The following is a 13,445-nucleotide window of genomic DNA, read 5'->3' as shown; positions in this document are numbered from 1 at the left end:
CCCAGTCTAATTTAAATACTGGCAAACCCTCTGGGTGCCCAGATCTCATGCAAACACACTGAATGGTTTAACAGCTGATGGTCATGCCCATGTCTCTATTAGACCTTGAGACACTTGGGACAGGAATCATTGTTCATCTTTGAATATTCTGGAACCAGTGGCTGAGGCATTACATGGCTCAGAATAGGAATGAAGTAAGAGGTGAGGGATGGATGGATGGAGGGATGAATGAATGAATGAGTGAGTGATAGGTGTCTATGCATTCACCATGCCTTCTACTCTAACATTTTTTGATTTACCTTCTGGAGGAAAAGTCCTGGCAATATCTTTTCTAATGAGAAATTCAGTTTCCTTCTTTGTATGTCATAAGTCATTAAGAGAAAACATATTGCTTCCATTTAGTAAAAATTAAGATGAAAGTTTTTAGGATGAAGAGAATGTGAAACAAGCAAGCAGGAAGCAGCAATGGTGATTGGAGTCATTTGATCCTGAGGGACAGAGGATATCTATTAAGCTCTAACTATATGCCAGAAATAAATGCTAGACTTTGTGTGTGTTCTTATCTAGTCCTTATAACCGTATTATGAACTAATTACTATTATTAAGCTCATTTTTTAGGTGTAAAAATGGGGCACAGAAAAGTTAATTTGCTCAAAGACACAAACTAGTACAACTGGTTCTTCTTTCCTTTTTAACTAAAGTGCACATACTGAGTGTTGAGTCCTAGAGGGGTTAAATAACTTGCCTGAAGTAGCACTGTCAGAGGCAAAAAAAGTCCTCAACTCCAGGCCTATGAAACTCATGAATTCATGTCCTTTATTAAACTACATTTTCTCATCACAGATCTTTTTCCAGACTTGGGAAACTCATTTCACTTTCCTGTGCTTCCCTGAATTAGCATCACATTATTGCGAGCTAGTATCTGGGCTTCTGATTAGAAAGGGACACAGGTACTTTTCTACCAGCCTCTGACTTAAGGACATTTCTCCAGCCTTAGCTTTGCTAATTCCCCATCAGCAACTTTTTCTGAAGCTTCAGATGGGTTCAGTCTCCACCAGGACCAGATAACTGGGAAGCCACCCTGGAACTTCCAGGCTTCCAGGAGCACCCTCAGCTGTTTGTCAGTAGTGATAAGGAGGCCCGAGATCCCCGTATCTCAGATCAGTGCCTGATAATCAGAGAAAAGACAGAGGGGAGTAGTAACTTCACTCGCCATATGTCACTTAGAATTTCATTCTTATTTTAACATGCTGGTTTTGATGCACAGTAGATAAGCCTGAAAGTAAATACATGGAACCGCTAACAGAAGGAATATGGATAATTGATGTAAAGGCAAGGAGATAATGAGTATCTTTTTTTCTTTTCCAAAATTTTGATAACATGGTTTAGTATCCTTTTTTAAAGAAAAGTTAGTTACCATTTTAAAAGGCACATTTTTCCTCTTGATTGGCAGAAGTACCTAAAGAGGACACATGGGCAGATGAAATTACATAGGCCAGATTCCCAAATTCCAAATTTATTTTCCTACAAATTCTTCTGCAGTGGATTAGAGAGGAGCTGGGAGTAGACAGCAAGGGCTAGCTTTACTCACAAGGTCACAAGATTGCAGGTATAAAGGAAAGTGGTTCACAGGAATAACTTAGGAAGTGTGAATAAAGCAGCAATCGAAACTATCCCCAGCTCTACAACTGCACAAGTGACCCCCACACCAGCAGCCCAACCATCCCCTGCTGTTGCTGCCATTATAGTATCTGGCTGGCCTCTGAGGGCGCTCGGCCTCATTCGGCAATAGTGCTTTTGTTCTTTGGGAAGAGAAGCTCAAAATCTTCCTCTTTTGCTCCTGCTCTCAGTTTTTCAGCAGAAATAAAGACAAAGTTAATTTTTAAGATGTGTACTAGAAAGTGGAAGCCAAAAGCATAAAATTATGGAAATAAATTATGGAGAACATACTGTTTTTAATGTAATTCAAATCTAGCCATAGATCTGCTTTCTGGGAACCTAGATTTCAATTTTTTTCTAAGCCTAGACTGCTATGGATGCTGAGTGAACCCCTCACAGCCTCCAGCCTGCATATCTGCTCTGTGCTTGCCATGTCTGAGAAGCATCCTCTCTCTATAGCTGCCCTGCTGGGTTCAGGCAGCTTTCAGCTGCCTTTCTCACATCTTCTGGTTTCTTGGAGAAGGAAAGTGTTTCTCTATTACCCTAGAATTTAACTAGTGGATTTAGGCTTTCCTTTTCATGTCTTACAGATTAACAACCTTTGCCTTTTCTGTACATCTGTGAGACAAACAGATTGTCCAAACATATAAAGCATTTCACTAGATAAATGTCAAGTCTCAGTTTCCCCTACTTAGATGGCAATCTTTACACTCATACTTTCTAGAGCCTCTTAATTTCAATCATTCTGATTCCTTGTCTCAATAAGTATACACCTGCTTGTCTAACCATGTGTCCCCATTTTGTTTAATGCAATCACCGTGCCTGTGTTTTTGACAAGTATCCTACCCTATTTTCAAAGATGAACCAATGGCCACAAACAAAAAGATATTTTGGGGTAAGACTATCTCATATCTGCTCTACCATAAGGCAAGCAGAGGATCAGACCCTTACCATCCTTCAAGGCCCCAAGCCCCCAACCTCTGCCTCTTCCTCTGGACTTGCCCTTAATTTCTGTTTTTCACTGAGAGGACACTCTGAACACTCATTTGTTGGGCAGAGATAATTGACACACTCTGAGCCCAGTGAATGTTCAAGCATGCCCTGCCTCAGGTTACCCACTGCCCTCCCTGCCCCAAGCACCCTCTAGGCCCCCTCCTGAGGAAGTGATCTTGTGCAATTCTAGTTATTTCAGTTTTACAACATCAAAGTACCTCAACCATATAGTAACAATAACACACATATTAAGAGGAGGGTGAGGAGGGTTGGACCTGGCGTGGTGATTTACGCCTGTAATCCCAGCACTATGGGAGGCTGAGGCTGGCAAATCACGAGGTCAGGAGATCAAGACCATCCTGGCCAACACAGTGAAACCCCTGTCTTTACAAAATATACAAAAATTAGCCGGGTGTGGTGGTGCACACCTGTAGTCCCAGCTACTTGGGAGGCTGAGGCAGGAGAATCGGTTGGGTTCACTGCAGTTCACTGCAACCTCTGGTTGCACTCCGCCTCTGGGTAAAGGAGGCGGAGGTTGCAGTGAACTGAGATCGCGCCACTGCACTCCAGCCTGGCGACAGAGCAAGACTCCGAGACTCCGTCTCAAGGGAAAAAAAAAAAGAAGAGGGTTGATCATGCACACATGCTCTTACAGGAAAACAGGCAGCTCTCTCCCTGGTAAGAAAAATATGGGTCTCAACCCCACCCCACACCAGACACACAGAAAAATCCCAGGATGCCCCAGAATGCAGTTTCTTTCCTTCATGACGTGTTGTGAAGCACGTCAGCTGCTCCTTGTTGCTGTGCAGATCACCCAACATCGGGTCACCGAGAGAGACGGCAGTGCTTGCTCACACAGCTGATAGGATTAGGAGATGGTGCTTTGTCAGCCCTGATTGAGCCCAAGAAAGCCCCCAGCATACACAGGTGAGATGCGAGGAAGAGTGGATGTGAGGGACCGTGATGTGTCTTGGTTGTTTGCTGCAGGCATTTTCTTTTCGGCAGTGCATTTGTATTGTCTTCTCTGTGAAGTTTGCAGTCTGGGGGATTCCTAGTAATAAAAATCTCTGCTTTTTCACTTATCTGGTCTCAGAGATTGGCCACATGTACCTCACAGGATTTTTGTGAGGCTCAAATAAGATTATATATGCGAAAGAGTTCTGAAAATATAAAGTTTTGTGCATAGGAAAGGTAGGAATGATTTAATTACAAATTTCACATAAACAGTCCATAACTTATCCCAGATTTGGGGGAATAATTATATAAAGACATTATCTTCCTTCCCAGTCTACAATACCCTATCTCTCCTGTGCCTTGCCAGGCTTGAACAGGTATGTTGTTTATAATCTTTAAAGATTCAATCCTAAAGTCATTAATATTTTCTAAAAGCCAGAAATACGTTAATTTTTAAAGAAGCTACAAGATGATAAAACAAGACCATAAAATAAGTCTTTAAGTAGAAAATGAAAACGATGCACAAGAATATTTTGAAGCAGAGGAAAGAAGACCATAGTATGCTGTATATCTCTTTGATGGTATCATCCAAATGTTACATTTCTTCTAATGACATGAGAAACACTTGAATGAAATTAAGGCAGCATAGATATTATCATTGGTAAAACTTGCCTTTAAGAACAGTGGAAAAACAGGCTTGGGTTCCAAAAGTACAGCGCTAAGAGGCATCTGAACACTAAATCATCAGCCTCTCCCTCTGCTAGGTTGCTATGGCGACAGCAAGGCTACTGCACAGCCTCTCAGTGCTTGCACTTCTGCAGTAAAAGCTGTCACTGAACACATATTGGATTTTTTAGGCATACACCCAATTATCAGATACAAATACATTGTGGAGGCAGCTTTATTTGAATCATTTTCAAAGCAAATTGTATCTGTGCTCTTTATCCTACACTGATGATGGACCCCTTATGGCGTTATGGAATTCACACGTTCATGCATTAACTCATTTGACAGCTATGGATTGAGTGTCTACCATATAACAGGAATTGTACTAGGCACTGCCTACAAGCTTCGGTGAAAACAAACGAGTAAATAGGGAATTCTGAGGAGATCATAACAGCTCTCCTGGGGGTAAAAGTAAGTGTCCTGGAATCATCAGGGGAGGTTTCCTGGAAGAAGCTGTCTAAAATGAAACTTAATGTATCTTTAAGAGTTGAGGAGGATAGGGAGATGTAGTGCAAGAAATGTTCCAGACAGAGGAAAGAGCAGGTGCAGCAGTCTCGAGAAAAAAGAGAACACAAAACCTCCACCTCTGAGAAATGCAAACGCTACAGTTGGAGCAGTATCCATTTGTATGCAGGGGAAGAGTGGCAGGGGCCAAAGAGGCAGGTTAGGGAGGGGAGGCAGTATCTATAAAAGAGAGGAGTGGCAAGAAACAAGATTGGAGAGATAAACAAGGTGGCCAGATCAGGAAAGCCTTGTGCGCCACATTAAGGAGTTTCAATATTACCTGGAAGACAATCAGGAAACCATTAATGAGTTTTCATGGGGAAGCATGACTTGATTTAGCTTTTCATAAAGACTTGTGGAAAACTGGAAACACTGGATAGAAAGGAATAAGAGGCAAGACTGAAAGCAAGAGACCTTGAGTTAGACCTCTATTGCAATACGGGTGACTGTGGTTTAGACTCTACATGAAGATAATGGAGACAAACAGTGGACAGAAGGAATTAGATTCAAGACGGTCATTACTTGGGTAGCATGGAAATCACTTGGTGGTTTATGCTATGTGTGGGTCAGGTGAGTAAGAGAAAGACACTTGGCTAGCTCAGTGGAGGGTGTCTCTGCTATTAGGTCCCCAGTATCAATTCTCAGTTCCAAGTAGGGGACTCAGAGGAATCTATTGACTTTCAAAGTTTGTTCTTATCTCACAGTATATTATCCTAGGCTCACAATTTTAGGAATAATAGGTTGTATGAATCATCCTGGACCATCACTTTCCTGAGGTCCATATTTGAGACAGCTGTGAGTGTTGAAAGCATGAATTAATCACCTCTTCTTCCCAAATAAAGAATCCTAAAATTATCAACCTCACTGCTTGAGACAGCTAAGTAGATTGAAAAGGCATGAAGATTTATGGAGGATGATCTCTTTTGGAGTTGTAGAAAGAAGGGAAATTGATTCCACTAATCCTCTGGCTTCAGGCTCTCTCTAGACTCACAACATACATTCTTAGGCTTGAGAGTTGAGGACTCAGAGAAAAGCTGTTTAGAGGATGGATAAAAGGGGACAGTAACCCTCGGTTTTCAAGGAGCACAGTCCTCCCATATAGGACGCCAGTGCGTAAGGATCAGAGTATTCACCTGTCACATTGCTGCTTGGAATATTCTCCAATTCTGAATAAAGGGTATATAAGTCATTATACATGTTGCATTCCATCACCAGATAAGATTTAAGGGTAGCAAGTATAATAAATCAAGGCCCTTGGCCCAGCGATGTACCCTATTCTAAGTCTGCAGTTGGACAGATTTTTAACCTTTCTTGAACAAATTTGTGTGCATCACAAATGCTTTTTCTGCCTGTCATGTAAAAGGCATCAGCAAATATTGACTGGATCACCTGGACCTGATTTAGCTGCCCTTTGGAAAGTTCTGTTCAATCAGCTGGATAGAGCTGTTTTGTTTTCCTCATCTAATCCTCACAGCTATCCTAGAGGTAGGTATCACTATTATTATCCCTCAATTTAACAAGGGTAAACTTGCAATTCAGAAGAGGCAAGAACCGTAGGCGTAGGCCAGGCAGGCAAACGCACCTGCATGTAATTCCAGCACTTTGAGAGGCCTAGACAGGAGGATCCCTTGATCCCAGGAGTTAGAGACTGCAGTGAGCCCTGATGGCACCACTGTACTACAGCCTGGGCCACAGAGCCAGACCCTGTCTCAACAACAACAACGAAAAAAAAAAAAAAAAAACGACCACAAAAAATAAAAATAAATAAAATAAAAAACTTTAGGGATCAAGGCACTGAGGCTGAAGGGACTGATGGGAGTGCTGGCTTGAACTCGTTTTTCTGAGTTCAACTGCAGTGCTCTTCCCTTAGCAGTGCGCCTGAGCTCCTTCCTGGCGCCGGGCAGCTGCTGGGCAGAGCTGGGGAAAAGGCTGTTCTCCCGCTACCTAGCAGCCTCGCTTCCCCAAGCCGGAGGGACTGAGCTGCCCACTGAAGGCCTTTCTGATGCAACCCCCACAAGTAGAATCCACCGCAGCCTTTGAGATCCCGGAACTCAGACGCAGGCTGTCAGTCGTCCTGCCGCACTGGCTTGGCTGGGGTCCGGTAGGAGAGAGATCACCGCTGCTCTCGGGCGAGGCAGCTGTAGGTTGACTTAAGACCTGGAGGCCAAGGAGGGGTCGCCAGGGGAAAACTTTGTTTTGCCTCTCTGCGATGTCGCAGCTTTTCTCAGTCACTCCATCCAACGCCACCCGCTTCAAACCTGAGGCCGAGGGTGGGGGCACCCTTGCGCTGGAGATACCGCTAGCCACAGCCTGCCCCTACCGGGCCGAGCTCCTTGGAGAGGGAGGGACTTGCGGCCTTGTAGGGGCGGGCGCTGCCGTGGCCAAATCGGCGGGTGGGGCGCGCCCAGGCGCGGTCGAGTTGCCCTGAGGGCCGCAGGTGAGGGAGGCGCTCGGGGAGCGGCCTCAGGCAACTGCGGCACCACGTGTCCGACCGGGGCGGGGCCGGGCGCGCCCTGGGAGCCCGGCGCAATCGGCGGCTGCGGCGGCGGCGGCGCGTTGGAGCCGCAGCAGCCGCCGCCCGCAGCCCGCGCCGGCTCAGCGCAGTCTCCTCGCTCCGTGCTCGCAGGTGCCTCCTCCTGGACGGCGGCAGCGGCGGCGCGAGGAGCCGGCGGGCAGCGGCGTGATGGGGCCCCTCCGAGAGAGCAAGGTAAGGAGTGCGGGGCAGTGCGGGCGCTGGAGGGCCGGGAAGGCGGGCGTTGCGGGGCGAGAAGCTGGCGGGATGAGAGCTGGAGGGGTGACGTTTAGAGTCCAGGGAAAGAGGGGAGAGGGGGTGGTGGGGTCCGGAGAAGGCAGGGGTCATTGCTTAGGTGTTGAGATTCAGGAGATGGGGAGGCGGTACTGGAGGACTAGATTTTGGAGACTGACATGATTGGAGGGTTAATCCCATCTCTTGAAACTGGGAGTGTGGGGTGTAGCTTTCAGTCGATGTCCTGTGTGTGAGATGTGAATGAAAGGAATCTGATGCATTCGCGACTGGGAAATGAGGACTCGAGCGTGTCAGTGACCCCGCCTCGGTTCAGGGTCTGCGGTGTGCCCAGCGGAGGGGCTGGCGCGGTGGTACCTGCTGGGCGGCAGATGTGCAGGGCGAATCCGAGGCTGGGTGCGGCTGGCGGCCCCTGGGTACAGTGGATGCCTGAGGGTCCTCTAAAGTTCCCCATTGCTGGGGTTTACTCTTCAATTCCTGCCATGTGCCGGCCTCCCAGAGGTGTTTATTTTGGCCGTGACCCTTCCTGGTTAAGTCTGAGAAAAGGAACAGTAGGTCATGTTTCGAAAGGGTGTTTGTCACCTAAGCCAAAGCGTCCCTTTTCAGTGGCAGAGGTTGGAGGAAGCCGTGGAATTTTTTGCAAAACGCTCCTCCTAGGAGTCCATTTTAATAAGGCAGGGTGGTGGTGACCCTGCAAAGCACTGGATTTGAAGTTCGTTCTACTTCTGACATGGTTTGCAGTCTTGCCTAAGCATCTCTACCCCATTTAGGCTGTTTCCTCATCTGAAAATAGGGCCATTCATTGGTGTCCTCTCTATGTACCATCTGGTATGTAAAGATCAAATGAGAAAATGGTTGGGAAAGCACCTTAAAAGTTGGAAAACATTGTGAAAATATTACTGTTACGCATTTTTAAAACCAAGGCACGGCAGGGTATTGCATACTGAGTTTTCAAGGAGAGAGAAAAATCTCTTCTAACGGATGTCCTGTAAGGAAAACACAAACTAAAGATGATGTAAAAGATGGAGCCATCTTCCCGAGTATCAAATTTGTGTTTGCTTTTCTGTTGGCAACAAGCCTTGTGTACTAGGATATTAATGAATAATTAAGATCCTGTCCAGAAGAGGAGGGATTTTAAAGATAATTGTGTGCAAGCTATCAGGAAATAACTGTTCCAGGTATCGGGTTCGACTTTGTGAGGAGACAAGAAAACAGTAGTCAGATAGTCACAGCTAATTTAGGGAAAGCAAAATGGAAGTCTGAAGGCTATCAAGTAAGAAGCCAGAGTGTGGTGTAATAAAGAGCCTTTGGGAGGCGGAAGCTTGAATGTGATAGAAGTCAGGGTGGGAAGGTAAGTCAGGACTGGCATAGGGAAGTAGGATGCCTTCCAGCTAGTGAGTGGAAGTGTGTAGTGTGTATATGTGGTGTGTATGTGTGTGTGTGTATGTGCCACACAGATATGTGCTATTCGGTAGATTAAAAAGGTTAGCTCAGTAGAAGAGTTTTGAAGCTCATTCAGTAACTGAGATAAGAAGGACTACTCTGTGAAGACTCAATACTCAGAAATGTGATTTCTTAGAAACTGATCCTTGAAGGAACCCACAGGAGTTCAGAGAGGGAAATGCCTTTGCTTTTGTTTTCTTTTCTGATGTTCAATTTTGAGAAGGAGCACAGAGTGCAGCATCATGACAAGGAGATTTCTCGAAGCCGAATTCCCCGGTTGATTCTTCGGCCCCATCTGCCCCAACAACAGCACAAAGTGTCCCCAGCCTCTGAGTCTCCTTTTTCTGAGGAAGAGAGCAGAGAGTTCAACCCCAGCAGCTCTGGGCGCTCAGCAAGGACCGTTAGCAGCAACAGCTTCTGCTCAGGTACAGTACCCTGGGGAAGCCACCAGAGGCGTGAAGCGTGTGCACTGCAGGTGCATTGTGAATCCCTTATAGCCTAGAATTACACTTCTACTGTTAGGATGAATTGTAGAAAGTCACGTATTTCTGGCTGTTGTGACCTACAAACACAGCATTTTCATATGGTTCAGTTTATTGGAACCTCACACCTGAATTTTCATATGTTTTTCTAGCATATAATTTCGAATGTAAAATCTAACTTTTTGTTTCTATGACTATTTTTTTTTCATTTTTTAAATTATACTTTAAGTTCTGGGATACATGTGCAGAACGTGCAGGTTTGTTATATAGGTATACATCTGCCATGGTGGTTTGCTGTACCCATCAACCTGTCATCTACATTAGGTATTTCTCCTAATGTTATCCCTCCCCTAGCCCCCATCCCCCGACAGGCCCTGGTGGGTGATGTTCCCCCCCCGTGTCCATGTGTTCTCATCGTTCAACTCCTACTCATGAGTGAGAACATGCGGTGTTTGGTTTTCTGTTCCTGTGTTAGTTTCCTGAGAATGATGGTTTCCAGCTTTATCCATGTAACTGCAAAGGACATGAACCCATCCTTTTTTATGGCTGCATAGTATTCCATGGTGTATATGTGCCACATTTTCATTATCCAGTCTATCATTAATGGGCATTTGGGTTGGCTCCAAGTCTTTAGTATTGTGAATGGTGCTGCAATAAACATATGTGTGCCTGTGTCTTTATAGTAGAATGATTTATAATCCTTTGGATATATACCCAGTAATAGGATTGCTGGGTCAAATGGTACTTCTGGTTCTAGAGCCTTGAGGAATCACCACACTGTCTTCCACACTGGTTGAACTAATTTACACTCCCATCAACGGTGTAAAAGCATTCCTATTTCTCCACATCCTCTCCAGCATCTGTTATTTCCTGACTTTTTAATGATTGCCATTCTATGACTGTTTTTAAAAATACATTCCTTTGTTAAATCTAGAAAAAATGTTGGGTTGAATTTTATACTAGCAACCTCTATAAGCCCGTGTACCTCTAATTATGAAATTCCCCAAAGATAAAGCAACTCCTAACAAATGGGGTCAAGATCAAGGAGAGTTATAGCCCAAGGCTGGCCTGGCCTTATGGTTTAGTGGGCAAGAGCCCAGGCTTTGTGATCTGCCAAGCCTGATTACAGGAAGGGCTGGAATCCCTGGCCTGTTCACCACTTACATACTGTGTGACCTTCGGCAAGTTGCCTAACCTCCTTAAGCCTCAGTTGTTACATTCTTAAAATGAGATGATAATACTTCCCTTGTAGAGTGGCTATGAAGTTGAATGAGATCAGATACCTAAATGTTTACCTAGCACAGTGCCTGGCTTACAGAGGTGCTTGATAAATGCTGGTTCTTAGTACAGTGAACTATGGATGTCAGTTTTGGCACAGGAGTAAGAAAGCTTCCTTAAAGTTGTGAGGATATTTGATAAGGGCACAAATCTCTTGATGGTTCCTGAAGGTGCCACCATTATCACTTGACAGAGCTTGTTATTCCCATTGAAGAACATGACTTAGAAGGACTTACATTCCTTGAGAAGTATTAGGAATTTGTGTAAAATTTAAAGGAGTGACTGTCTTATGACTAGTGAAGAATGCTTCAAAGTGGATAATTTTTTAGAACTTATTTAGGGAACATGGAACTTGAAGATTAACACGTGTATGAGAGGAAACACATGACTCAAGATGCTATGATTAATGCTCTCATTTAGCAGGACATAACATTCCACTGCATTTAGGGCTCACGGCTACATTTTTCAAGGATTTTGTAAATGCAGCTTTGGATTTATTACATACCTTCACGAAATTATTCTGTCCTCTGCATAAGTTGTATGTTGAAAATTCTGCACTGCTTACTTTTTTTTCCCTATCTAACTCAAATTCTCTGCTTGATTTTGAAAAAAAAACCTATCAAAGTATTATGTTTTAAAACTTATTTCTTACTATTTCAATCATATGAATCTAGTTTAAAATGGAAACCCACTGCTGTTTTGCTTACTATTCTCCCAAGAAGAAAACGAAAGGGTAATTGAGAAGCTATCACAGTTAATATTCCTAGAATCTAGAGTTGTATTTGCAGAATGTAATGCTGTTTACTTTAACTCTGTTTTGGAGCCCAGCGCTCACTCTGGTGAGTGTGGATGAACTCGGGGCACATCATTTCAAACTGACAGAGCTTTGTGTGCATAACTCAGTTCCACATTTATTCCTGGTATTCTCTCCATGTAATCAATTGCTCTGTGACTGACTTCAGGGTGAGTAGTGTTATCAGAAAAAAAGAAAAAGTTGTTCTAAACAACAACAAAAAAGGAAAACCCCAAATATATTTTAGAAAATATGAAGGCAAATCAGATTATTGATTTTGGTTATGAATCATTCTCCCCCAGACCCACTTCCTGAATCATCCTCCTTCCTAGGAGACCTGTCTCTGGCTAAGGCTATAATGCTGTACATGAAAATCGAAAGTAGGTATTGATCTTTTTGCCATTAACTAGCTGAAAATTGAGTGGCAGAAGCATATAATTATGGGTGTCTCTAAACAACCTTTCAATCTTGAGCCTTGTAACCTGCCTCCAGATAGGATTTCCTCCATTCCTGGGCCTCTGCCTCATCTCTCTTCATCTTCCTGTGTTGTCAATTCCCCATGGGTTGAGTCTAATGCCTTTCCCTTCCTTTCCTACAGAACTCTGATAAACCCCACAAAGGCTTTTGAGTGCTGTGCAGGCTAAAATTGACAGCAGCAAGGCCTTTGGGGGCATGTTAATGATGCTTCAGGAGGCCGGTTGGTGGGTGGAAAATAAATGGGTTTGGTACTATGGGGAGTGTTAATGCTGCAGGCAGTGAGGTAGAGAATGTAAGACATGTCCAACCAGCAGGGGGAAATCGCTCGTTTTAATCCAGCCACTCTAACACCGAGGCCGGAATGTGTGTTCCTGGCTTAATCATGGCAGTTTGAGAACAGGGTGCATACAATACTTAAAAAAATACCAGCCTCTACTACAACAAAGCTAAAATAATTTAGCGGCATCTATTGTCATCACAGCTTCACAACCTTCTTTATAAATCATTACATTCACTCATGTAAAAGGGGCCATGCATAATTAGGGGAATTCTTAGAATCTGGTAATGAAATTATAGAGGAAGATGTCACCGCAAACACAATGAAATTTAATTTGAAAATTACGTTTTCAGAACTGCAAACGGAAGACTCTTTCCCCAAATCTACATCAAAAGCATTAATTATGAAGAGCATCATATGTTCTAAAATATTTATTTTTAAAAAATATATCATGTAGTGAGCTTCATAAAAATTTACTTAATATAAAGAATTATCCTTTATTTTGAGAATCTGGCTTTCCTATCATTTGTAATAAAACAAAAATTCATGATAGTGAATAGTAGTTCTACTTCAACAAAATAAATGACAACTCAATGCGGATGTTTCCTCTACTCCACCCCAAGTTTTTTCTTATAATTTACTGACCTGTGGAATTAAAAGAATGGAACTATTTCCAAAGTGATCTGTTTGTTTTTACCCACTTTGCATCGTCCCTCCCCACTCCACTGCCTCCCTCTTGTTTTCCCATGGGAGCTTTGGCAAGGAGCATTTAATGACTTGATATTCTAAATGCTAATTTGTATGTTGTATCTCCCTTATTTCAGAGGGAAGGAGTTGTATGTGACCTTTTGCAATTCATTTGGGGTGTGTCCCCAAAGAGCTCTCTTTTTTTTTAATAGCTTCTTCTTAGCCAAATTTCTTTGAAGATCTGCAGGTGCTCTGTGCATTTCATCAGCACATGAGTGTTTTTGTACTTGGACATCATTCCAGTCTTCAAACAGTATTCCTCACGGTTTGTATTCAGTCTTGGTCACTGTGAGCTTAGTTGGAGACAGTTAAGTTTATACTGTATTGGAAGCCAGCCTTTATTTTGTG

The 13,445-nt window shown here is 43.7% G+C and overlaps 1 protein-coding gene across 4 annotated transcripts in view; it reads left to right on the top strand.

Moving 5' to 3' along the window:
• Positions 1 to 3,463: 3,463 nt before the first annotated feature.
• SYBU (syntabulin) overlaps positions 3,464 to 13,445 on the top strand; it is a 75,565-nt gene continuing 65,583 nt past the window's right edge. Inside the window, exons 1-3 of one of the 4 annotated variants that reach the window (XM_012443274.2) lie at positions 3,464 to 3,579; positions 7,463 to 7,543; positions 9,267 to 9,468. In XM_012443274.2, coding sequence (XP_012298697.2) covers positions 7,520 to 7,543; positions 9,267 to 9,468 — 226 coding nt within the window. In that variant the 5' untranslated portion in view covers positions 3,464 to 3,579; positions 7,463 to 7,519. Of the gene's footprint in view, positions 3,580 to 7,462; positions 7,544 to 8,935; positions 8,952 to 9,263; positions 9,469 to 13,445 lie in introns of those variants that run through there. The other 3 variants (XM_012443273.3, XM_012443276.3, XM_012443277.3) reach the window with 3 other exon arrangements.

The sequence above is a fragment of the Aotus nancymaae genome, unplaced genomic scaffold (genome assembly GCF_030222135.1).
Source record: "Aotus nancymaae isolate 86718 unplaced genomic scaffold, 86718_ANA_hifiasm-v0.15.2.pri h1tg000036l, whole genome shotgun sequence".
Taxonomy (NCBI): domain Eukaryota; kingdom Metazoa; phylum Chordata; class Mammalia; order Primates; family Aotidae; genus Aotus; species Aotus nancymaae.
The sequence above is the reverse complement of the archived record's forward strand: the minus strand, read 5'-3'. Positions and strand labels throughout refer to the sequence as shown.